The sequence below is a fragment of the Crotalus tigris genome, unplaced genomic scaffold (assembly GCF_016545835.1).
Source record: "Crotalus tigris isolate CLP2741 ecotype Arizona unplaced genomic scaffold, ASM1654583v1 scf7180000017694.5664430, whole genome shotgun sequence".
Classification (NCBI taxonomy): Eukaryota; Metazoa; Chordata; class Lepidosauria; order Squamata; family Viperidae; genus Crotalus; species Crotalus tigris.
The window spans coordinates 1,715,615-1,743,001 of record NW_024096572.1 but is presented as its reverse complement, the minus strand read 5'-3'; the positions used below and the strand labels follow the sequence as shown (position 1 = coordinate 1,743,001).

The window sequence follows — 27,387 nt, the reverse complement described above, 5'->3', positions numbered from 1 at the left end:
CTAGAAAAAAACAGATCCATACTAATATATAGACACTATCATACTGATATAAAAATAAGCTTTAAAAATGATAAACTCTTGAACTCAATGGAATAGTCTATCCTCCAGAGAGTAGTGTATCTACCATTGAAACTTCATTGTATTTTTGGTGGCTTTATTTCTAAATGTAAAGCTTAGAAAATACAATGCTTTTAGACCCTACTAAATAGAAATTAAATTTACATATGCTAATACATACAGTAATTATGTATGGAAATTTAGAGAGATTTGCTATCAAGTATTAAAAACAAAACATCTCATCCTTGGGAAAAGGCTTTGACCAAATGACTGTGATATGCTATCCAGGTGCCCAATCTATTACCAGGAAACTCCAAAGCATTGTATTTCCTGAGGAGATTGCTCATTCTCATTGTGACATTTTACTTTGAGGAGGAGGGGATATAATGTTGTCTTCCACTGGTGACCCTCTTGAGTTTTTCTACTGCTCTTCAGAACAAAATAAACCAATACATTGTGGTAAAATAGGGTAGTCCTTGTCTTCTGACCACAATTGAGCCCAACATTACTTTTGCTAAGCAAGACAGTTGTTAAGTCTGTTTTGCCGCTTTTTACAACCTTTCTTACCACAGTTGTTAAGTGAATCTCTGCAGTTATTAAATTAGTAACATGGTTGTTAAGTGAATGTGTGGCTTCCTCCATTGATTTTGCTCATCAGAAGGTGGCAAAAAGTGAACACGTGATCCCAGGACACTGCAACCATCATAAAAACATGTCAATTGGCCAACCGTCCAGATTTTAACCACGAGACCACAGGGATGCTGCAATGGTCAGGGGAAAAACAGTCAAAGACCACTTTTTTTCAGTGCCATTGTAATTTTGAATGGTCACCAAACAAATGGTTGTAAGTTGAGGACTACCTGTAGTACCTTTGGTGTCTTGTGATGGATAGCATTATAGTATGGTCAGTAAATAATTGGTGCCATTCCATTCAAAACGTCAGTAGATGTTCATAGCAAACCAATTCTCTTGTCTGGCACACACCTTGCAATATGCTCACTGCAAAAGTGTCATGTTAACAGTTTTCTTTTTTTCTACTCTGGCTGGCTGCTTGATCCCACTTTATGGACAAGGTGCCTTCCAACCTGGCCCATTTAAATCACCAGTTTATTAGTCCAACAGTTCAAAGGTCAGTCCTCCCCCAGCTAAATCATCCAGCAATTTCCTCTCTCCATTCCTGAATCCTTGGCACCTCCTTCTCCCTCTCCCTCTCTCTCTCTCTCCCTCCCTCCTTCCCTCCCTCCCTCCCTCCGTTAGCCTCAGGGAGTGGAAGCCATGAAAGTCAAAAGGCTTTCTCTCTTCACTTTTGATTATTTGTAATTAGTCTTCACTTCCTGAACTTAAAGCAGTTGTCTGTTATTCTCTTTATCTTAGAAGGCTTCATTTTAGGCAAATCTCTTCCTTTACTTGAAGAATCAGAATCATAATAGAGCTGGAAGGGACCTTGGTGGTCTTTTAGTCCTGCCCCCTACTCAAGCAGGAGACCCTATGTCATTTCAGATAGGTGGTTGTCCAGTCTCTTGTTAAAAACCTCCAGTGTTGAGGCACCCATAACTTCTGAAGGCAAGTTGTTTCACTGGTTAATTGTCCTCACTGTTAGGAAGTTTCTCCTTAACTTCAGGTTGTTTCTCTCCTTGATTAGTTTCCATCCATGGTTTCTTGTCTTGCCTTCTGGTGCTTTGGAGATAAGTTGACCCCCTCTTCTTTGTGGCAGCCCTTCAAATACTGGAGTACTGCTATCATGTCCCCCACCCTAGTCCTTCTTTTCTCTAGACTGGCCAAACCCAAATCCTGCAACTGTTCTTCATATGTTTTAATTTGCAGGCCTTTAATCATCATAGTTGCTCTTCTCTGCACTTTTTCCAAAGTCTCAACATCTTTTTTGTAATGTGGTGACCAAAACTGGATGCAGTATTCAGTTTTATAAAGTGGTAGAATAATTCACATGATTTTTATACTTTATTTGCTTTTTAGTCAAACTGTATAGGCTAAACTTTTTCTGCTCCTTTCCCCTTACCTTTGTGTGTCTATCTATATTTTTATGTGCATTATGGCTCCACAACTTTATATCACTTTAACACTTCCAAGTTTCATTTCTTCCCTTCCTACTTGAACAATTTCCTTCTTTTCAGAGATCTCCTCATTCTCATTTTTCTTCTTGACTTAGACAGTTTACCAGAAGCTTTTTATCGCTTTGCTGTACAGGTAGTCCTCAAGTTACAACAGTTTATTTAGTTAACCGTTCAAAGTTAAAACAGCAGTGAAAAAAATGACTTATCACTGTTTTTCATGCTCACAACCATTGCAGTATCCCCATGATCATATGATCAAAATTCAGACACTTGGCGACTGACTCATATTTATGACATTTGCAGTGTCCTGGGGTCACATGATCCCCTTGTGCAACTTTCTGACAAGCACCTTCAACAGGGAAGCCAGATTCACTTACTAATTTAACAACTGCAGTGATTCACTTAAAAAATGTGGGCAAGAAAGGTAGTAAATGGAGTAAAATTCACTTAGCAATTGTCCTGCTTAGCAACAAAAATTGTGGGCTCAGTTGTGGCTGTATGTCGAGGACTAACTGTACAAACTTATCTTTAGCACCCAAATTCATTTCCCCACCCTCTCCTGGCTACTTTGTCATGAAACTAGCACAAAAGATCTTTGGGGGATTTTTTTTTCCTCTCAATTTGAACATATATGAGTATTACTTATAATAATATTATAATAACATATTATTTCTTAATAATGTTATTTCTTCTTTTCTTAATATCCTAGTTTAGAAAATATTATTTTCCCTTTTAGTCATGAAAGGTTAATCATAAAGTGGTTAAAACCTACGTTTTTTTCCTGCTGTGCTGCAGAAGAGGTGACTAATGTCTAATTAAAAAGCAATAACTTCTTCAGAGTTTCGCTATTAACTATTTTCCTGCTTGAAAAATATTTATGTATCTATACATATATTAAGTCTATAGATGTGCATATTTGTGTAGCTATTTCTACACACACACACACACATATACATGTATATGTGTGTGTATCTATCTATCTATCTATCTATCTATCTATCTATCTATCTATCTATCTATCTATCTATTTGATTATTTGGGTTTTCTCCCACGTAAAATTGGAAGTGTCTTGGCGACGTTTCGACGAAGTCCCATTCCTAGAAGCACGAAGCTGAAAACACCAGCCTGAAGATGAAATTCAATGGTGAAAAAAGCAATGTTCTACATTTAGGCAAGAAAAACCAAATGCACAAGTACAGCATAGGTGGCACCATGCTCAATAGTAGTAACTGTGAGAGGGACCTCGGAGTCCTAGTAGACAATCACCTAAATATGAGCCAGCAGTGTGCTGCAGCTGCCAAAAAGGCCAACACAGTGCTAGGCTGCATTAACAGAGGGATAGAATCAAGATCACGTGAAGTATTAATACCACTCTTCAATGCCTTGGTAAGGCCACACTTGGAATACTGCATCCAGTTTTGGTCACCACGATGTAAAAAAGATGTTGAGACTCTAGAAAGAGTACAGAGAAGAGCAACAAAGATGATTAGGGGACTGGAGGCTAAAACATATAAGGAACGGTTGCGAGAATTGGGTATGTCTAGTTTAACGAAGAGAAGGACAAGGGGGGACATGATAGCAGTATTCCAATATCTCAGGGGCTGCCATAAAGAAGAGGGAATTAAGCTATTTTCCAAAGCACCTGAAGGCAGGACAAGAAGCAACGGGTGGAAACTAATCAAGGAGAGAAGCAACCTAGAACTAAGGAGAAACTTCCTGACAGTGAGAACAATTAATCAGTGGAACAGCTTGCCTCCAGAAGCAGTAAATGCTCCAACACTGGAAGTTTTTAAGAAGAGACTGGACAGCCATTTGTCTGAAATGGTGTAGGGTTTCCTGCCCAAGCAGGGGGTTGGACTAGATGACCTCCAAGGTCCCTTCCAACTTTACTACTACTATTATAATATATATATATATATATTATATATATATATATAGATATATATATATATATATATAACAGAGAGAGAGAGAGAGAGAAGAGAGGAGAGAGAGAGGGGGGGGGTGTATATGTGTGTGTGTGTGTATATATATATATATATATATATATATATATATATATATATATATATACATAGAGAGAGAGAGAGAGAGAGAGAGAGAGAGAGAGAGGTGGAGGAGATATCAGGGTTGACTTGTTGGATTATTAATGTTTTCTGAGCTTGCTTTTGTTCCCACAAACATTTATTACAAGACTAGGTAACAACATTGGTGCAAGGAAAAGTGGACTTTGTTGGTTGTTTATAGGTTGTAGCTTGTCTTATTAGGATGTTTTCTGTTCTCCTGACTGCTTTTTAGTTGCGGTAGTTTCTTCTTTGGTCATCCTTAATTATTTGCTGCTTCCTACTTCTCTAGGTACTGGTTAATAAGTGTATAATGAGGAAAGAAGTGTTTAGATCTGTTTGCCTCTTCCTTTGATCTCTAGTTGCTTACTTCCTTGAATGGTCTGTATCCAGTGGTGGGATTCAACCAGTTTGCACCAGTTTAACAGAACTGGTAGCTAATTTTTTGTTGCCCAGGCCCAGAATGGACTTCCAGAAGCGGCATCCACTACAAAGAACCAGTTGTTAACATATTTGAATCCCACCACTAACTGTATCTGAATGGCTAATTTATCAGAATGTCAAGCATCTAGGAATTCTTTTGCATGTTTGGATTTGGCTCACTCTTAAGATATTTACAGTTTCCTTACTGAAATTGTGATTGAATTTGTTAAATTAACAAGTTATGTCTTCTGTCTTCCAGTTGATCTTCATGGATGTATCTCAGTTTCCTGTCAGTATGCCCAGCATACTGGTTTTTCACATTCCTTCATTGTATGATATGAATAGTCTTTTTTGACTGTTGAATCTTTAGTTTGCTTTGGATAGATGTTGTTAGCTTATGGGCAACCATGTGGCCTAGGAGTTATAAGAGTTTATGGTAGTTTCAGAGATGTTTTTGATAGAAGGTAGAATTGTCATTGTAATGGATTGTATGGGTTGCATTGTTTTTGACTACATGAACAGACACCTTTTGGTGAAGTTCTGTGAATATTTATAGCATTGGAAAATGTTATACAGTTAAGTTTGCTTTTGGGGGCGGGGGTTCTGGCTTTATTACAATCTGCTTTTGCTTGACTGAAGTGAGTGGTAAATTACTTTTGATCAATGATATTAATTACACTTTGATGGCAATCTCATAGGCTAGAAAAGCATCTTTTTAGACCAGCAGTGTCAAACTGCCATCCCCTGGGCCGGATGTATCACACCAAAACCACACCCATCCCATTGCCGGCAATGGGAAAAAAGTCACGATATGTCGTAACATGTCACGTGACGTCGCAAGTTTGACACCCGTGTTTTAGACCTTTGCTATCAAGATGATCTGTGCAGAGTTGCTATATCCCTTGCCATGGTGTTCTTGATGTGCATCTTTATTGCACAATGTCTTACACTAGGCCAACTTGGAGCACGCTCGTGAACTTGACTCGTCCAGTAACTTTTCTTTCTTCAGCAGAAAAGCTTATCTAAATCTATCACAATTTGCTATTTTCTCCCCCCTCCTAAAAAAAAATCTGCAACAACTTACATTAAACAAACTTTTTCTGCCACCAGATCAACCACTTTTTACTTTCTCCCCTCTTAGAAAGTTTATGTGTGAATGCAGGTGCTTGTCTCCTCTGCTCATTACTTTCTTTGGCCAATTTCCTTGCCTGTTTAATTGCAGTGTGTGTGTTTGAGAAATCACATGACAAAATGACAGACCGTATTTCTACTTTCTTCATTACATCACTGACTTCTGTACTATTCTTCTGGTTGTACCAGTAAAGAAAAATGACAAGAGACAATTATCTTGCACAGCAGGGAGTCTAATTCACCATTTCATTTTGATGTCTGGAATGATTTAATTTTTTTAAGAAATCATGAATATCTGACCCTCATTACCATTTCCTTTAAGACTTCTTTGACAGCTGAATGTTTTGCTAGACTGAAAAAAAGGAATGAGATACTACAGTTAGTTTTTGAATCGTATCTCAAACTTTCAGCTTATAGCTCTGAAGAGAGAGATGCGTCAGTAAAGCAAAACTGTTCTCATTCATTCATTCATTCATTCAGTGTCAGTTTGTGTGTGTGTTTATACACATACATATAGAAAGAGACAAATGATTGCTGCCTTACTGTAAAAATACAAGGGGCAAGAATGAATTTTTCTATAGTAGACTGTATGCTGTTGATAAACAAAGACTGTCTCTGATTCAGTTTCTATGTGTTCATTGTGTGTGCGTGTGTGTGTGTGTGTCCTTTCTCTATCTTCTCTTTCTCCTCTCTTCCTTTTTGTGGCAACTTCTGGGGAAGTCAGGGACTCTGCAGTGAGACTATCAAAAACCTTAAAATCTTGTAAGAGAATCTTTAGAAGTAAAAGCATTTTCTTCTTTCCAGCATTTCTATCTATTAATAAATTGCATAGTGCTTTTATCATCTAATCCTATTCATGTTTATTTGAAAGTCTATATGAGTTCAGTGGAACTTATGTCCAAGGGATATGCAGTCTTACTTCAATCACAGCCATGATCAATATATCCTAGCGGACTTAATTAGTTGTACAAGTCCGAAACAGAAGTGAATGAAAAAGTGTACAAGTATAAAAGGTATTTCAGTTCTTACTTTTTATCTTTTTTTTTGTAATTGAAGCCAAACAATGGCATATGATTTGTTTGTGATACAAAAAGAATATGAATGCATTCCAAGTTCAGCCGTCCTTTGAGGTGATGTAACAAAGCACATTACATATGCAATAGCTTTGTAACCAGCTTCATGTTATTATAATTATGCATATGAGTTGGCATAAAACTTGCTAAAGTGATAGCTCTTTTTCGTCCATTAAGAAGTTAAAAGAGGTAAGTAGTATATTCAGTTGTATATACTTAGAGCCCAAATGTAAAGCTCAGAAAGATCTTAATAACACCCTATACCCTTGCCCTTTCCAAGATGAATCTTAGATGAAAGAAGCAAAATCTTTCTGATTCTATTAATTGCATTTCTCTGAAATAAAAAGTAAGCCAATTCATACTGTCCTATTGAATTTCAAGCTTCAGCTGATCAAGAAGGAGTTTGTGATCAATGGAGACAATGCTAACAGATACCAAGGAGCTATAGCCAATTAACCGTACCTGAGTTAGTGGCAATCAATAGGGCATTTGTGACAATTACTGATCCCATTTTCTCTACTACAAATTCCAAGAGAGATGAACCAAAAACTAAGAAGAATTTAATTTTGAACGTAACTTAAACAGAGTATGTAATGGAAGCCTTCAGAGAGAACACACTGTTTTGAAGCTTGTGTAAATCGATGCATTCTTGATTTCTGTATTTTTAAAGCTGGCTTGTCCAGGTAGGATTCTAATATCCTAAGTGTTTCTCTGTTTGGATTATAAACTATTATTTGTAACTCCAGTGCGATTTGGCAACCTTGAAAGTGAGAGCTTTTAAATATTGACATATTTTTAATAGAGAGGATACTTTGTGTGCTAAGAGTTGTTGCAAACAAACTATAAAATTATGTTATTTTTTAAAAATTACACTTGCTCAGTCAATATGTTAAATTACATGGTTTGTTTGACAAATCTATAGTTTGGCTCAATTTCAAACTAATGTGATAAAAAATTGCCATAGTTACAGCCAAGTAATAGGGTAATATGGTATCATTATCCTTCCCCAGAGAAATATACCATATTTTAAATCAATTTTTGGGTTGCAACTATGGGCAGTTACCAGTAAAACAAATATATTCATGATTTCAAAACAAGTAAAAACAGTGTTTGGAGCATGAAGCAAACTCAACAAAAGAAGCAACCAACTCACCATGATGGTTTTACAGACCATTACCCTGACCTAGCACTCAGAAACAGCCAAGTCTCTGGTACCTCTATGAGCAGTAAGGTCATGGCCATCCAAATCTTGGGGGTATAATATGCTGCTCCATAAAACAGGTGATATGATAAAGAAGGCACATTTCCTAAGTTTCATTGGATGGCTTTATTTAATGAAGGGGACCCAGAGTATGTCTACCCTGTCAAACCTTGTAGGTGAATAGAAACAGTTGGAAGCAAATGATAATCAGGCCTTTTGACATGATGGCATTTGTAGATAATAACCAACACCATGAATTATATTGGGAAGTCTACTAAGAGCCAGAACAGCATATGGTATAGAGGTATTACATAAAATATATCCATAACTAACTATCTGTTCTGCTGAATTTTGGGCCAGCTGCAATTTCTGAGTGGTTTTCAAGAGCAGCTCCAAATAGCTGGCATTGCAGTAGTCTAAACAGGAAGTGACCAAGGCATTAATAACAAAGACAAGGGCCACCTAATATAGGAACATGCATAACTGATGCACAAAATGGAGCTATGCAAAGGCCTTCCAAGCCATTGTTGCCATCCATTCCTTGAGCAGAGCTGAATGTCTCTAGGAAGATCCCCAAAATGTGCACCAGTTATATCTGGGTGACTGCTACTCTATTCAAAGAAAGAAAATCCCTAAGTTTAGGAGCTTCCCAGAACCCAGATATTTAGCACTGACTTTTTATCCCCCATCCCTCACAACACTGCTGTTTTGTAAACTGATTCTGGGAGGATTTAGAAGAATTGATGAAGTAAAAAGTAGACATTGATTAGAAAAAGGCCAGTGGGGACCAATTTGCAGCTTTGGGGTCAAAGAGTGACAAATTGTAGCACCTGGATGAGTTACGTGCAAGACTAGATAACATTAGAAAGGCTGGACTTGAAAATAGTGAGGAATTAGATTATTTCTCACTACCATTACACAATACATTTCATTTCCTGAAGCCCAGTCTTCTGTAATTCAGAATATAATTTGTAACCCAGTCCTTTATAATAACATGCAGGAGAGAGACATGATAAATAATTGTAGAGTCTTATTATAGATCTGCACAAATAAGCCTTCAAGTCAAAAACTGATTTGTTAAATTGTGTCTTTTGATTATTCCCAACAAATTCCATTCTAACATTATTTGATTTGTTCTAGTATATTTGCCTGCATTTATTGTTTGTTTGTGATATATGCTCTCCCAATGGGAATGTTGCCTTTAGAATGAAATTTTGAGTCTTTTATGTAAGTTGGTTTCCAAGAAAGTCAAAATCAAGTCACGAGGGAGAAGTTGGAACTGGTATTCACTGATTAAAATACACTTCTTTTTTAAAAATCAAGAACATTCAATTAATGGTTGATTATCATTATGGGATGAGGGATATCAAGCATTGGATTCCAAAATCTCTGTCCCAGTCTTGCTGATAACACCAAGAAGACCTTTAAAAGAACTGCTCGGACTTCAAGTTAATGGTAGAATTAAAAGATATACATAACTGTACATATAATTGTATATATAATTGCATTGTATAGAAGATGAGGCTTATATAGAGGTTAAGAACAATGTATTAAATTTTTGTACTATGATAGGAACTGATAGGAAAATTCACTCTGGAATGTCATGTTTGTCCATTGTTGTTTTAATTGTATTATGAATAAAAATTTGTAAAAAAAAAAAAAGATGTTTTCATTGGATGGCGAGAAAACCTTGGAGTGCTCCAGTATTAGGGCATTCAAAGAAAAATGTTTCTTTTTGTCATTTATAATTCTGTGGGCACTGAAAGTACAAAGAAAATAAATGTTTAGATTTTATAATGGTAAAAGGAGAGGAAAGATCTTAATATTCTTCATAATTGAAAAAGTACTAATTAGCTTTACTCAAAGAATTTGTTCTTGAGCCTTATGACATTACAATATAGTCAAAACATGTTTTGTGAAAGATAGTAGAGTAGGAAATGAATATATTATCCTTTTAAAGAAAGTACAATATGAAACTTAATGCATTATTATTTGCTAACATTACTCTTAGCACTATTGTTGCAAAAACAATCCTTATTCCAAATGCATGCACATATGCCCCCATGCTGGTAAGCAAATGACTGGATATTTACAAATAGTATAATAATTGTATCAAGTAGAGTTATCTAATAATTAAGAAAAAAAAGTATTAAGCCAATTTTCTTTGAGTACATACCAAGAGTTTGATTACGGCCTTGGGTAAAATACTTAATATGCTAATTAACTCTGGGAATAATTTAATTAATAATTAATATTCCAGACAAATTTGAGATGAGTACCTGTTCATAACACTTAAGCATTATTCAGAATAAAAAATAAATCTTCAAAGCACTATTAATACCAGTGCAAGGCTATTGAATTAGCTTATCTAAGAATATGTTATAATCTTAATGAACAAATCACTCATTTTTTTAAAAAAAATAGAATAAAACAAACATTTTGCTCTCAGTTTGCTAATAGAAGTAACTAGACTTTGCCTGTTATGGGTTTACTCAGAAGTAAACTTCACAGTAAAGTTCAGCCCTCAACATGCACATAGAGATAAACAACATCTACATGCCATTCAAAAGACACTATCAAAAAGCCCAAAAGAAAACAAAAAGATCAAAATGCCACCTCACCAGAAATCACTCAAATGAGCAGAGATTAACTTTAGACCAACAACCAAAAAGGGAACAATACCCCTATAAAGGACACTAATTCAGACAAACAAGTTAGCAACATATAACAGTCTAATCAAGGAACTATCAAGACCACCAGCACCAACACAGACAGTGCAAGCCACTGTATAGTTTAAAAACAGAGATCAAACCCCACTCCTTTCTAGCCTGATGTTATACTGAGTTGGGTAATGACATGTCATTTAGAAAACAACCAAGCTCACAGAGCACCAAGGATCCACAGTTCAACCCTGAGCTATAAATATTCCCTTCTAAAGTTCACTGTTTTCAATGCTGCTTTCTTTCTATATGGTGCATATAAGAACAGCTTTCCACTTCTAAATTGTTACTATCTCTTAAGATGAGAAAGCCTGAACAAAATAGTTTCTCGGGAAAAGTTTAGATCCAATATCTCCATATCTATATTGCTCTTTCTTCAAAGAGGGTACATGTGGGAATATCTTAACTGACAACTTGAGTAGAAAAATAAAAAAGGCAAGTTTCTGATATGGGGACCGGTAAGAAGCAGGTTCATTCCAAAACTGAACCAGTATTTGAGAATCAATTTATTAATTAGTGTTTCTCTGATTCATTTGTAAACTCATGACAGTTTGTGTTGCATCCTTTGCGAAATGGCAAGACACGAGAAGCAGTTGTAGTTCTCAGGAACTTCTTTATTTCAGTTCAGCATACTGTTTACAAGACGCTGACAACACTCAAAACTCCCGGCCTCTTTTATAGGCCATTCCCAGGTCAATCTGCAACTTTTGGCGCGCCAGCACTTGTGCATGTGCACAAGTACTGGCGACAGCCTGTCTGGTCCCAGGCAGCTTGCACCTGCCCGGGACCGCCTGCAATGCCCCGAGCCTGCTTGCACAGGTTCAGGACATAATACCCCTTCCCCCCGGGCTAAAACTATTGATCATGTCATAATAACACATAACCCATTGCGAGAGTAGCACCATACTACCTCATGCTGTGCATTTCTTTTTTTCCCATCAGTCTCAGTGTTCTATTCCCTCTGTGTACATGAATGTTCTCTGTTAACTCTGTTTTGCCAATAGAGTTACAAAATTGTCTAAATACTTAGGGGATCTTCTGGCTCTCTGTGACCTCCTAACCTCTGGGTACCTGCCGAGTACCCCTTGACTGAGGGGTGATGCGTACCTGTCCCCCCTATTACACCCTGGTGGTTCCCAAGGGCTGTGCTCCACTGCCTGGCCTGCTTGCTTGCCCACCGGGCTCGTCAGGCCAGGGCTTCTTTCTTTGTTTGACCTGGTTGTCCTGACTAGCTGCAGGCTCTCTGGCCCCTCTAAGTGACTGTCACTGTTGGGCAATTCTGTAGAACCTCCTAGGTCCGTCCAAGACCTGTCCGGAGGTTGTCTGTCCCCTGGTTCCCTTTCTGTCCCCAGGCTTGTGGGGGTTTCAGTGCCGTCCCAAAACTCAGTTGTCCCCTGAGTGAATTCAGAGGTGTTGTAGTCGGGATTTGGTTCCTCGACCACCTCCGTGTATGTTTGCCCCCTTCTAGGACAGGGGTAGTATCGGGCCAACTAGAAGGAGTGTGTGTCAGCTCTTTTGCGGGGTATGGTTTGTTGGGATGCTCCCGGGTATCCTCCCTGACTGGAGTACTGAGTGATGCGGCTGAGTAGTGATTATGCCCCCGGAGTGACTCCCTGGCTGGAGTAGGCATTGATGCCTGATGTCTAGTTGAGCTCCTTGAATTCCTGTTTGGAGCACTCGCGGAATCTTGGGATAAGCTGTCTGTAGCTTCCTCATTAATGATGGGCAGCAGCCCATACCCTTCCCTTTGCCCAAAGGGGTCCCCTCCCCCCTGGAAAGGACCCAGGAGTCTCAGCGGGAAGGTCCCGTGTAGGGCGAAGCTGGTCGATGTGTCGACGCAGGACTCGACCGTTGTCCAGGGACACCTCGTAAGACAGAGGACCTGTGACCCTGGATATAGTAGCGGGGACCCATGAATGACCGGGCCCGTAATTACGAGTCCAAACCGGGGCACCCACAAGTAGTTCTCTAGGTGCCCTGGGGAGTGTGAAAGAAGAAGGCAGTCTGTCCGGATGCAACCAGTCAAGCTTGGTAGTCAGTTTGCTCCCCCAACGAAGTTCAGCCGGGCTTCTCCCCGTAGAAGTGGACGGTGTAGTGCGATAAGAAAGGAGGAAGTCAGCCAACCTGTGATGCCAGTCTCTGTAGGTAATTTTCTTCAAGGCGTCCTTGGTGATGCAAACCATGCGTTCAGCCATACCGTTGGTGGATGGGTGGAAAGGTGCAAAGGTGGCATGACGAATCATGTTAGCCTGTAAGAAAGCTTGGAATTCGGAAGAAGTGAATTGAGGGCCGTTGTCAGACATGAGGACGTCTGGAAGCCCATGTGCAGCAAAAATCCCCCTCAGTACTTGAATAGTCTTTGCAGTGGTGGTGGAAGAGACAGGTACAACCTCAAGCCATTTTGAATGGCTGTCAACTAGGACCAAGAAGAATTGACCCTGAAAGGGCCCAGCGTAGTCAATGTGCACCCTAGACCATGGAGACTGTGTTTCCTCCCATCTATGTACAGGAGCTTGGGGCATTTCGGGGTGCGAGCGTTGGCAAAGGTGGCATGCGTGCACCTTAGCTTCAATGTCCCTATCTAACCCAGGCCACCACAAATGGCTGCGCGCAAGCGCCTTCATGCGTACAATGCCAGGATGACCCTCGTGGAGGGAACATAAGACCCTAGTCCTCATTGAGGTAGGAATGACAACTCTGCTTCCCCAAAGCAGACAACCCTGGAAGGTGGACAACTCGTTCCTTTTAGATCAGAAACTCTGAAACTCAGTACCAGGACAGCTCTCTGGCCATCCAGATAAAACCCAAGAAAGGACACGTGAAAGTGTGTGATCTGTGCCTTATTCAGCGGCTACATCTCTGGCATTTAAAGGAGACTCAGGCAAGGCCTGAATGGAGAGAAGATTGATAGCTGGTGCAGGGTCAGCTTCTATTACCGGCAGGGGTAACCTACTGAGGCCATTTCCTTCCCAGGTTTGTGAAATAGGGAGAAATCGTAGGCAGAAAGAAAGATAGACCATCTTAGCATTCTGGGGGAGATGATTTGGGGAGTTTGCTTACAAGTGGTAAACAGTCCCAACAAAGGCTTATGGTCAGTGAAGACCGTGAAATGCCTGCCATATAAAAAATCATGGAATTTTTTAATTCCAGCAACAACAGCTAAAGCCTCCCTGTCTATTTGAGCATAATTACGCTCGGCAGAAGACAAGGTTCTGGAGTAATATGCAACAGGAACCTGAGTTCCATCTGACCTGAGGTGGCTTAATACAGCTCCTACCCCATAAGGAGAAGCATCACAAGCGATGCACACTGGAAGGGATTCATTGAAATGTGCAAGTACACTGTTAGAAGTGAGTAAGGCCTTGACCTCATTGAAGCTTGCTTCATGATTTGGTGACCACTGCCACACTGCCTGTTTGTCCAATAGCCTGTGAAGAGGCTCAGATACACTAGCCTTATGTGGAAGAAAGGAATTGTAGAAATTCAGAAGGCCCAGAAAAGCCTGTAGTTCGGCCTTAGACTTTGGCATAGGAGCATGCATAATAGCCTTCAGTTTGGATTCAGCAGGGTGAATCCCAGTAGCATCAATTTTGAATCCCAGAAAATCAGTAGAAGGCACTCCAATTTTACATTTGTCCTTCTTAAGCTTGAGGCCCATTTTCCTGAACCTTAACAGGACAGCCCTTAATCTCTCAGCTAAATTGTGTGTAGAGTCTCCTGCAATTAAGACATCGTCAAAATAGGGGCAAACCCCTGGTATACCCCGTAGTGTATTTTCCATTACGCTTTGGAAAATTCCAGGAGCGACATTTACTCCAAATTGTAGCCTCTTCACCTTGAATGCTCCTTTGTGGGTCACAATGGTCTGAGCTACAGCAGCATCATCATCAACACGCCCCCCCCCCTTGAGGGAGGCCAGAATATGACTGACCACAGGAACAGGATAGGCATGTTGCTGCAATGCCCTATTCAGAGTGCATTTGTAATCGGCACAAATGCGAATGTCCCCATTTGCCTTGAGAGGTGTGACAATGGGGGTTGCCCAGGGACTGGAGTCAACAGGTTCTAGAACTCCTTGCTGAATCAATTTGTCCAGCTCAGTGTCAATTTTACCTTTTAAAGCAAAAGGGACCCTTCTTGCTTTAATTCTAATAGGAGTGACAGTGGGGTCTAGCTTTAGTGACACAGGGGGTCCTTTGTATGTGCCTAGCTGGGGGCTGAAAACATCTGCAAATTCTTTGCAGACTTCTTGTAGGTCAAGTGTTTGCAGACTATTGAGCCCTGTGACGTGTATTCCCAAGGCCTCAAACCAATTGAGTCCTATGAGACTCGTTCGTTCACCCCCTACTACTATTAGATCTAGTGTACCTTCAAAATCCTTATATTGTACGTTAAGGGTGGCCTCCCCCTTAACACACACTCTGGAGTTTTGAAAGTCTGTTAGCACAATGTCGGAAGGCCTCAACTTGGCCTGAGTTCCACTGCCAGAACAAATCTTCCTAAACGTTTGCATGGAAATGATTGAAAGTGCAGACCCCGTATCCAGTTCCATAGCCAATGGAACCCCTTGTAGCTTCACCTTAAGTGACAGCTTTTTCTTAATGGGCTTGTGTGTGCCTGTCCTATAGATGCTTCTTCACGAAGTGCAAAACCCCACCCTATTTTGGCTGGGAACCCTGGTACCTTTCAGGCGCAATTCTTCCTGAGGTTGTACCTTCTGATGGCCCAGGCACACAGCTGCAATGTGTCCTTGTTTTCCGCATGGCCTGCAGATAGCGGAGCGGGACTTGCAGTCAGTTCTCTTGTGGCGACCTCCACAACCGAGGCACTTGGGGAGAGCTGAAAAGCTTCCTTTCTGTTTCCCTTCCTTCATGGGGTAGAGACGGTCCACTTCATCGTCAGGATCCTCCTCAGAGTTCCTCTCGACTCCTTCCTGGTGCACGGACGCAGCATCTGGAGTGCTTCTGATCGGCCGCATGTTTTTGATGGCGCCACCCGCTGCTTCTTCTGCAGTGACCTCTCTCAAGGCATCTTGGAATGATAAGTCTTCTTTGGCAAAAAGTCTCTGCTGTAACTCTCTATGCCTTAGTCCGCATACAAATCTGTCTCTCAGTCGTTCTTCGAGGTCCTTGAACTCGCAGTGTTTAGCGGCTTTTCTCAGCGTGGCAATGTATTTCTTGGCCGATTCTCCGGGTCGTTCATCCCTCTGTTCGAAGGTGTGGCGCCACGCGATGACGGACAACTTGGGCTGGAAGTGTTCCTTCAATAGCTTTTTTAGATCTGCGTAGCTAACAGATTCTAGAGGAACAGGTGCTGCAATGTTCTCAGCGATTTCGAATGCGTCGTGACCGCAAACGCACAGCAGGGTGGCAGCCTTTAAACTATCTTCCCTTACTTGATTTACCTTGAGATAGTTTTCCACCCTGGCTACGTAAGACTCCCACCTCTTCGGATGTGAGACATCGAATTCCGAAAGCCTTCCAATTTTTGCCATTTTGTAGAAAGGAAGGGTCTATCAGCCAGCCTACCCCCGATGCTCGCTGGATTGGCGGGTAGCTGCCGAGTCAACGCCGTTCCTGCCGCTCAGGACTCCTCAGGTAAGCTTACACCTTTCTTCTGTCGATGTAAGGCAATCCCATCCTCGTCACCAGTGTTGCATCCTTCGCGAAATGGCAAGACACGAGAAGCAGTTGTAGTTCTCAGGAACTTCTTTATTTCAGTTCAGCATACTGTCTACAAGACGCCGACAACACCCAAAACTCCCAGCCTCTTTTATAGGCCATTCCCGGGTCAATCTGCAACTTTTGGCGCGCCAGCACTTACGCATGTGCACAAGTACTGGTGACAGCCTGTCTGGTCCCGGGCAGCTTGCACCTTCCCCGGGACTGCCTGCAATGCCCCGAGCCTGCTTGCACAGGCTCAGGACATAACAGTTTGGGAAATAGCTTTCAGCTTCTCACAGTGTCCACAGCACAATCTTACTTTCCTGCACTTCCTTTTTTTTTCTTTTAATCAAATTTGCTTTCCTGTTATTTGTGTTGTTCGTACCGAATGCTTCTAACTACAAATGGGGTGGTGTTAGTGCTTGTTTGACAATTTGTGATATATATTGTGGCACTCATGGGAAAAAGACACGTACAGGTAGTCCTTGACTTATGGCTACAATTGAGCCCCAAACTTCTATTGCTAAGCAAGACAGTTGTTAAGTGAGATTTCCCCCATCTTACAACCTTTCTTGTCACAGTTATGTGAATTATTGCATTGGTTAATCACATAGTTGTTAAGTAAATCTGACTTCCCCTTTGATTTTGCTTGTTAGGAGGTTGCAAAAGGGGGAATCACATGACCTGGGACACAGCAACAGTCACAAATATAAGTCTGTTGCCAAGCATCTGAATTTTGTTCACATGACCATGGCGATGGTGCAACCTTCATAAGTGTGAAAAACGGTCATAAGTCAAGTGGTCACTAAGCAAACTGTTGTAAGTCAAGGACTACCTGTACTGTATATGTGAAAATGGAGAGGTGTACCAGTAAACTAATTAACTTAAGAAGAAAAAAAGTAGAATCTCAACCCCTGTCTGTGGCCACAGGATAGAGAATCAAATCCGGAGCGACTAATGGATGGAAGCTTGTTTCATTTACATGCAAGGAAGAGATAGCTCTGTAAACTGAACGCATCTGGAAATGTTGGGGAGAAAGTGGAAATGAGCAAAGTAATTACCCTGCTAACCTAAGTTTATAACTTATTCAGACAATAATAGAGCACATCTGTCTTGTTCATGTATTTCACATTATCTGAAATTTGAATCATTTGCTACCGCTTTGGCCTTTGACTCTGCACAACTATGGCTGGTAAGCAAGCACATGAATCTCAATTCAGTTCTCCATTTCAGCTCTCCATGGTATGTTTGCCAGGACAGAGTTGTGGAATCAGGTGTGCAACCAGAGATCATTACAGTTTTCTCATTTTTTTTTATGGAACAATAGGTAAATCTCATAAAGAAGGCCGACCAACATAAAATAACAACTGCCTGCATTTATTGCAAACTAGCAATTGAATCCTATCAATCATAGTATCCTTTGCTGTCAAGAAACCAAACAAGAGAGGCTTATATTATAGAAAAAAGTAAAAAGAAAAAAAGCTTTAGGGCAAATTAAATTATACCGCCTAATCTGTAAAAGAAAATAGACAATAGTACCTGGAAAACAGAAAATATATATTGTGTGGGAGAAGCTACCTCTAGAGTCTAGACATCAGTATATGACTGTGGAATAATAAAAAGTAAGTGAATAGATACAATCAATTTCAGATCCATAGAACTGCAATTCTGAATATACAAATGATATTAGAGTATGTATGGTGCACTGTTAGAATAAGATTGCTGTGGAAACCTGTATTAGCAACCTGCTTTAAAGTCACTTATCCTTTGGAATGCTTCAAGGGCAGGAGCTGAGTGATGATTGCCTTGTATAGTGAAAAACGATGCCTAGGTTACTTTAAAACAAAAGAAAAGTGGCGCAATAAAATTCTTACTTGTCCAGCATGCCTCGCAATATAATTTAAAAGTAACTAGAACAGCAAGAGAACCACAGTTCAAAGTAACAGTCACCAAACTATGTTAATCCAAATGGCATTTAGTACAGGCAATTGTAGCTGGGCAAAAATATTATACAGAATGTAAGCATTAATTGTATATTCAGTTCAATATTAATTTTATGTTCAATATACATTCTTTCAAAGAACTGAAAAGGATTGAGTTTGGTCTGTTGTTGTAATTCTTTTCTTTCCCTTTTCAATAGATTAGATTAGATCCAGAAGAAAAAGGCCATCCTATATGCAACTCAGTCTCCATGTTGGCTGGGGAATTCTGGGAGTTGAAGTTCAGAAATCCTAAAGTTGCCAAGATTGGAGCCCTCTGCTATATGCATCTATCTGGAAATGTGGCCAAAGCACATTCAGTAGGCTTATTGAATTTGTATAGCACTGCACTGTTAATAGAAATTTCATCCCGAACTTAGTGTATTACATTACTCATAATTTAAATTCCCTTAATATCACTAAGAACTACAAATAAAACATATACATATTTTCATGTGAAATGGGATACAACTGAATTTGAGACATAGCTATCCATCCATCATCTGTCATCCAGAGTAGATTGATAATATGCTGTACGTTACAAGATTTATTGGGTGAAATTGTGATTTACTCTACTCCAAATATGCATTTGTGGCATACGGTATATATCTGGTACATTATTTAAGATTATATTTAGAAATATACATCTAATTATTTTCAGTTCTCTTTTTGTCTCGAAAGATGTAAGCATACATTATCTAAGAAAAGAAAACATGAATGTATACACTGAAGGTAATGCAGTCTGTTAAAATGGTAGTCAAGGTATCTTAGGTTGCAATGAAATGAAGGAATTATATAAGCACGCTCAGTATAAATCTAGATATTTTTCCAGTCTTCTGTTGGGATTGCAGTCTTAATTCAGCAAAGTATAAAGGATGGGTGATTTTACCTAGGAGAATTCTATGAAATAACAGTGTCAGTACTGACGCTACCAACAGACAAACCCAAACAGTTGTCTAAAGTAGCGTTTTGCACACTGAAGCAATTTAGCAGAACAACAGATGGTTGAGTAATTCACTTTGGAGCAGGCAATTGCATCAGAATAATAATGGAAAGGAAATGAAAGGAAAGAAGACACAGTTCAGATCTAGCTGGTTTTGTAAACTGGATGTTAGAAACTTTTGCAGTACTGTGGGAAAGATGATACATGAATCAGTTCTTAGTAGAGCTATACAATCCTAACTCTAGTCATTTTAGGATGAAGGGAGTAATATATAGAACAGCCAGAGGACCCTAGACATGGGATGCATGGGAATGAGATGCAAACTCCCACTGACTACTTGTTAATCCATCACCTTCCCTTTAAGGTAGCATTTTCTCTAAGAACCTAAAACCTGATTACAGCAGTTGTAGCCAGGATATTATCAGCTGGGGACTGCTTAATTGAATCTATGTTACATTATATACTGTATGAGGAAGAGAGATAGACAAAGAGTTGTCTTGGTTTCACCCTGAGGAAAAGGGTTATCACCACCTGTTTCTTCTTCTAGTTAGCCTTTATTGTTTTCTCTGCTTGACATATAAAATCATGGAACATCTATTCCAGCCTTCAATTAGTCACAACAACTTGTGTGATGGAAGTTTCTTCAGTTAATTATGTCCATATTTAATACTATGTGCGAATGTAGTTCCAATTTATTTTGTTAAATATTTATCCATTTTGAGGCCACCCAACTCCTCAATGACTCTGAGTGGCTTATGCGTCAACAAGAAAAAAATATGTATGTATCATTAAAAGACATCCAGGAAGAGCAATACACAGCAACCATTAAACAAACAGAACTGTTTCTATAATACATTTTGGTACTAAAGCTGCAATATTAAGTTAGCTGCTGAACCCATTGGATTGGGATTGGGTATTAAAGCTCAAACATTAAGAGAATGTGGAACAAGTAGTCCTTGACTTACAACTGATCATTTAATGACTGTTCAAAGTTACAACCTACCTACAGAAGACTTACTGAACTTTCATCAATAAAAAAATCATCAATTTAGGTTCAGTGCTGGTTTAAAGAATTTGGAGGCCTGCTATAATGTCAGATTTGGAGCCTTCACTTACCCCATCATAGTTTCACTGCTGATGAATTCCTGCAAAATGAGATCTTAACACCATATATTAAAATTGGAACAGGACAGAACCTAAACTGAAAAGTACTCCATCTAGAAAAAGATATCGAGTACAAAATTCAATATGCAATGAAACAATGATCCTGTTGGCTCAATCCACCTGGCTAATCTGAAGCAATGTTAGACTATCAAAAATCTAGGTGTCCCAATCTAGCTGTTGGTAACATGGAACTATGTTAGCTAATGGGTAGGGTAGCCCATCCAAAAACTTCGTTAGTTCAATCTACCCATTGACTAATGTGGAGTTGTGTTAATGTAGCTCGGACATGTGAAACTCACGACATCACGTGATGCCATGCGATGTATCAGAGCTTTTTTCCCATTTCTGGCAATGGGGTGGGCACGGTTTCCTCTTAACGCATCCGGCCCGCGGGCCAGCAGTTTGACAACCCTGTTGTAGCTGATGGGTGGACCTGCTTATTTGAAAATCCTGCCTGCCTAAGCTGAAAATGAGGGACTCTTCCCCAAGTAGAGTAATGGAAGAAGATATTCTGATTTTTTTTTCTTTTGCTTTCCCCACTTCATTTTTCCACTGGCTGCTGCTTTTCTTGGGAAGCCCCCTTTTTTTCTGAAGACCAAGGCAGCTATATTGATTGTAACTTCCTTTGGTTGGCTTTAGGTTCCATGATTATTAGTACTTATATTTCTAGTATTTCATTTTACTTTTGATGTGAGAAAATACATTCACTTGATCGCTAACTCTGTTCAACTCCATGTTTTGTGAGAGCTCCACTTGTATGAAATGGCTTGCAAGGATGGCCCCTTCTCTCATAACCTTGGGAAAGTTAGTTAAAAAAAATCTAGTTGTTAACAAAGGCTTGTAAGAGTGGATTGATTGGCTCCACATTGCTGTAGTGTGCTATTAATTTAACTTATTTTCTTCTCATTGTCATCAGAAACACTGTTTTTGATAGAGAATCCATAGCAAGCTGCAATTGACATCAATGTGATAATATAGCAATAGCACTTAGACTTGTGTACCACTTCAGAGTGCTTGACTGCCCCCTCTAACATGCAAGGCATAACTTAATACTTTGGTTACAATGCCTGATGCGAATATGTAGGTCATGTTATTTGCATCATATTATGAAACAGAAGTCATTTAACCCTCCTTGCCTCACTAGTGTTGAATAGTGTAAGGAAACAACTGGCTGACATTCCAAAACAGCGACTGAGATATATTAAAAGGTAATGTACATCAAATCAGTAAATTATTTTTATTTCAGGCAAAACATATGCAAAAATAAAAACATATTCCCCATGCCTTTTATTATTGGAATAACCATTAAAGAATAATGATTAGCTAACATTCTTTTCTCTGAAAAAAGAGTACATGTTTTGTAAGGGTTGTTAAAACATTTTTTTTTAAAGTACAATAGTCATCACTAAAGCAACAAATCATTTAAATAGCAAATTGCATTTAGCTATTTAACTTTTCTGTCTTCTTTTTGTTCCCATTGTTATCAAGAAGATACTTTAAACATGCAAACTGGTGAACAGATTTTTCACGAGCAAGGTAACTTGTTGAGTAACAAGCAGCCCACGTATTGTCTGCCTCTTTGTCACATGAATTTTGAACCTGGATGTTTCCCTCATCAATGATGGCTAATAATTATTTAAAGAACTATCCATTAGTTCCCTATTTCCCTTTGAAAGCTGTCTAAACTACTGGATATCCTTTTATCTGATGGTGGCTAATTCTGTGGGGGAGTATGAAACAACATTCTGGGAATTATTTTAGCAATTTTATTTGGTGATTCTTAGTTCTAATAGCCAGGTCATTGACTTTCAACTAATTAACCTTTTTTTAAAATATAGTTTCAAGAGTGGTTGTTATGTAGTTCAGGCTTACTATATGTGTGAATGTTTTTTTGTTTGGTTGGTTGGTTGGATGTTTTTTTTTTTTTTTTTTTGGTATGTTAAGATTAGAGATGGGCTGACTATAAACTAGATATGCTGGCACTCACCAAGTTTCCAGAACTGGACTAGCAGAGGACACTGGACCAATATGGGGTCCAATCTCCTGGGCCAACAGAACTTGCATCCCTGATCATGCTTTTGATCAATGTGACTGTCTCCACTGGGTAACATTGATGGTGGAGACTATGGCAAAGCTGTCTTAGTGAAGATCTGGGTCAGACTGCGTTGGTTAGCATCTCATGGGGCTGTTTGGTGGTGGCTGTGCCTGGTGATTTGTTGGTGATACCTGGCATACTTTGTGTATTATCTAAGAATTATGGACTGTATTAATGAGGGTAAAAGAATAGTGTCATAGTTCCGATAGATGAAACCCATCAAAAGAAAACTTCAAGGCAAAATTCTTCCTTAAAGATCATTTTATTCAGGAAACAAAGTATGGGTACTACATAGTTGAACCCAAAAACTAAATTCTCTTCCCAGGATACAAAGTAACAAAGTGCAATTCCCACACCCAATAAGCTGTCATAAATCACATTTTCCAATTAGCCTAAAACTCAGGCTTTCTCCCCAGCTTCTCAGCCTGTCAGAACGTTATCAGCTCATCCTTGGGTTCCCACAAAGCAGCATTATTATTATGGCTAGCTGAGCTCGAGCTTTCAGCCCAACCTCCCCCTTCTGCACCTAATTTCTAAATACCAGAAAAAGCATATTAAAAACTGCAATTTTCATCATTTGTCAGAGTGGGAACATCCAATGTTTACAGCATTGACAAATAGAATAGAAATTGTATATGAAAACTTAAAAGTTAGTTATCATTTTTGCTGTTCTTCTCAATGGAATATGGATTTCATAACTTTTTTGGTAAAATGTATTCAATCTGTGCAAGACACATGAAGATCTTACTACTACATATTAGAAGAATGCACTTCGTTTCTGTTCTATAACCTTAGACTCTGCTTATTGAAGATTGTTAACAATCTGGCTTAGTTACGGTGATCCTAAAACACAGAATAGAAAATGGAGACTTTTGTAATCAAGCCAATTATCTATATGGAGTTTTAGTGATCTATCTTGAAAAAGTTTGGCAGTATTCAACCTCCTTATCTACAAAAAAAAAAAAAAAAAGTCTGAGAAACAGAGTTCAGAATGGAAATTACTGAAGCTTTGATTTATCTGTCTGAAAACATTCCAGGATAAGCTTTCTTTGCAACAGACAACTGATTTATGATTTCTTCATCTAGGATCAACCTTTTTCAAAACTGTTTTGTGATATGAAATTTTGCACCCTATACAAGCAAGTTGTTAACACTTGCGAAAGCAAAGCAAAACTAGGTGATTATATGTGTGGGTAATGATTGTTTTTTGTCATGTAAGATTATCCTGTGAGATTACCAAGTGCTCAGTTTGAGAAAGGACAGGTATAAAATATTAAGGGAAAATATTAATAAAAGGGAAAGGCAATTGACAACCACTGAGGAGGAGGAGGAAGATGAGGAGGAGGAGGCAAGTTCCAAAAATCAGATACATAAAATAGAAAGGCAAAGCTTATAGAAACTGACTAAGTGAAAGAATTATGGCAGAAGCGGCAGCCTCTTCTACTAGCAAGAGTTAACTGATGTAACTTGCCACCACTAGCAGAACATCCTCATGGAAACTGAGTGGCTGTTCTCAGAATGAGACTGAAGGGAAAGATCTACTATTTACCACAGGTTAAATGGATAACCTGACAGGAAGATCTTCACTTTGGTTTTATTTATTGCAGTCCTCCCATTCTGGGAACATTGAGCTACCACAATTAGTTTAACTGAAATTTTTTTAACCCTTCTTTTGCAGGATTCTCCTGCCACGATTCAGTTTATATAGCTCTAAAATACATAATTTAACTTCAAACAGAAGGGAGGGAGAGAGAGAAATGAAGGAAGAAAAGAGGAAAAGAAAGGGAGGAGTAGAATAAATGTCTCACCTTTTTATTTTTAAATGTATAGGCAATAATAATAATAATAATAATAATAATAATAATAATAATAGTAAAGTTGGAAGGGACCTTGGAGGTCATCTAGTCCAAGCCCCTGCTCAGGCAGGAAACCCTGCTCAGACTATATAGAAGGAGTTTTTAAGATACAACAGCACCATTGAAGAAGCTATGAATCAAGTATTTAGTGCTTGGTCTTCAGTCCTGCAAACAAGGAAATTAATTATTTAATGGTATATAAGCGAAGTACACTTTACTCCTGATGTTTTGTGTCACAGTATATCTTCTTTAATAATGTATTATCTTCTCTTGCAGAATTGCTACCCAAGTGTGAACAAATGCAGTGCCAATACAAGTGTGCCATGTCCGTGAACGAAACTAGATGTTACTGTGAGGAAGGATACGAAGTTGGCAGAGATAGAAAAACCTGCCAAGGTAAAGTAACCATATTATCATATTATTCCATGGGGCGCAGTGGTTAGAATGCGATATTGCAGACTAATTCTGCTGACTGCCGACTGCCAGAGTTCAACAGATCGATTCTCACCAGCTCAAGGTTGACTCAGCCTTCCATCCTTCCTAATTTGGTGAAATAAGGACCCAGATTGCTGGAGGCAATATGCTGGCTCTGTAAACTACTTAGAGAGGGCTGTAAAGAAATGTGGAATGGTATATAAATCTAAGTGCTATTGCTATTGCTATTCCAAAACATTTGCTCAGGAAAAATCATAGGAAAGCTTGAATTTAGTGAACTATACAGACTGGGGAAGGTGGTGGTATTTAAACTTGATTTCTGGAGAACTTGCCCAATGCTTTTTCTATATTCTCTAGTCTTGTTCCCACCCATCCATCCATATTGGTTAGCAGAATAACATTTCTTCCCTGGGATCTCATTCAGAATGTTACACATTTTTCTCCAGAACAAATCCTAGTACTTCCATTGTAAATGTTTACTGGCATGTAACACGCATCAAACAGGTACCAATACATTCCTGCATTTTTTTTCCACATCACAACCATCTAGATCAGGCATGTCAAACTGCCGGCCCATGGGCCAGATGCATCATGCCTAAATTGCACCCACCCCAGTGCTGGCAATGGGGAAAAAGTCCCGATACATTGTGAGTTTGACATCGTGAGTTTGACATGCCTGGTCTAGATGATACTGGTTCATACAGTCTGATTTACACTATAAGCCTTTTTATTCATAACTAGAGCTATGCCTTTCCTGCTAGTTATTCACCATCTCCACAGTGCCGTACATACACATATACTTTTAAAGTTCCAATCAATGATCTGCATTTATCTTTATTCGTATCTATTACAACTTTTTCCTTTTTTAAAGATACAAACATACATTATTTCTGTTTTCATTATTTTAGTCTTCACTTTTTCAGTCTTGCAGTAGTCTGTTAATATAATTTTACAATACAGATAGAGGTAATATTCACTGTTGGGTCCCAAAGGTGCTTTTTCAAAAGGCAAATAGACTTTCTTTGTTTTTCCTTGAAGACATTTCCCTTCTCATCCAAGAAACTTCTTCAGTTCTCACCTGAAGACGACCTAGATGACTGAGAATCTCCATAGATATTCATTGTTGTGCTACCTGGGAGGGCTAACATCAATCTTGCAAGATTGAAAGTATTTCTCCATTCCTTTTCTACTACCTTCCAGAAAACTAGAGAGAGTTCCTTCTGAAATGCTTTCCATTCCATTCCACTTCTTTTGCATGCCAGTTGTCCCATCTGTGGCTCCCCCTCTAGTCTCCCAAGGTCATTCCTACAGACAATTGCAACCTGTCAATGTTTGTATAGTTTGATCACTGTTTCACAAGCACAGCTGACCCTACCTTATTGTATTATTGTTAGATGATTGTTTTAATTTTGTACGCCGCCCTGAGTCCTTTGGGATTGGGCGGCATATAAATAAAATTAAATACATAAATAATAAATAAATACCTTGGCCCCAAATATGTTCATACTATCCTATGCAAATTAGTTTCTCTAATCTAATAAAGAATGCAGAGAAGAACAAAGATGATTAGGGGACTGGAAGCTAAAACATATAAAGAATGGTTGCTGGAATTGGGTATGTCTAGTTTAATGAAAAGAAGGACTAGGGGTGACATGATAGCAGTGTTCCAATATCTCAGGGATTGCCACAAAGAAGAGGGAGTCAACCTATTCTCCAAAGCTCTTGATAGCAAAACAAGAAGCAATGGAAGGAAACTAATCAAGGAGAGAATCAACCTGGAATTAAGGAAAATTTTTCTGACAGTTAGGACAATTAATCAGTGGAACGGCCTGCCTCCAGTAGTTGTGGGTGCTGGGATGCTCAAGGTTTTTAAGAAGAGATTGGACAACCATTTGTCTGATATGGTAAGGTTTCTTGCTTGAGAGGGGATTGGACTAGAAAGGGATTGCATTGTTACAATAACTTTTATTATTGTAGACACCACCAACATCCTGCCTTCATCCTGCCAAGGAGAAAAAATAATGATAAATACAGGATTGATTCCTGAGTATAATTTAACTATTTTTATTTTCAGATTTTAATGAATGTAATCTGTATGGACTCTGTAGCCAGACATGTCAAAATACTGATGGATCATATATCTGCAGCTGTGTAGAAGGATATCTCCTTCAACCAAACAAAAAGACTTGCAAAGTGAAAAAAGGTAAGCAGGAATATATTGCTGTATTTATTTGCTGTGATTCTCCATTGTGTATCTAGCTGACCACCAGTGGAACAAAATGCTGAATGATCTCTAAACCAGAGCTACTTTGTGTGCTCTTTCTTTCTTTCTTTCTTTCTTTTTTAAAGTACATTCTCTTTATTCTAATTGCCTTGATCTACATTTTGAAAACATGAACAGAATTTTGGAGTTGTCATAGATACAACAACTCTTGAAAAGAGAAAATTAGCACAACAACAAATAGATGAGTTGAGCCTTTCCTGTATTATTTTAAGGTTGGCTTTATAGCAA

General features: G+C 39.0%; 1 protein-coding gene across 1 annotated transcript in view; it reads left to right on the top strand.

The window, feature by feature from the left end:
• The window catches only part of LRP1B (LDL receptor related protein 1B), a 794,402-nt gene that overhangs the window by 501,065 nt on the left and 265,950 nt on the right, over window positions 1–27,387 (top strand). Inside the window, exons 4-5 of the mRNA XM_039338160.1 lie at window positions 24,717–24,836; window positions 26,950–27,078. Coding sequence (XP_039194094.1) covers window positions 24,717–24,836; window positions 26,950–27,078 — 249 coding nt within the window. The remainder of the gene's footprint in view (window positions 1–24,716; window positions 24,837–26,949; window positions 27,079–27,387) is intronic.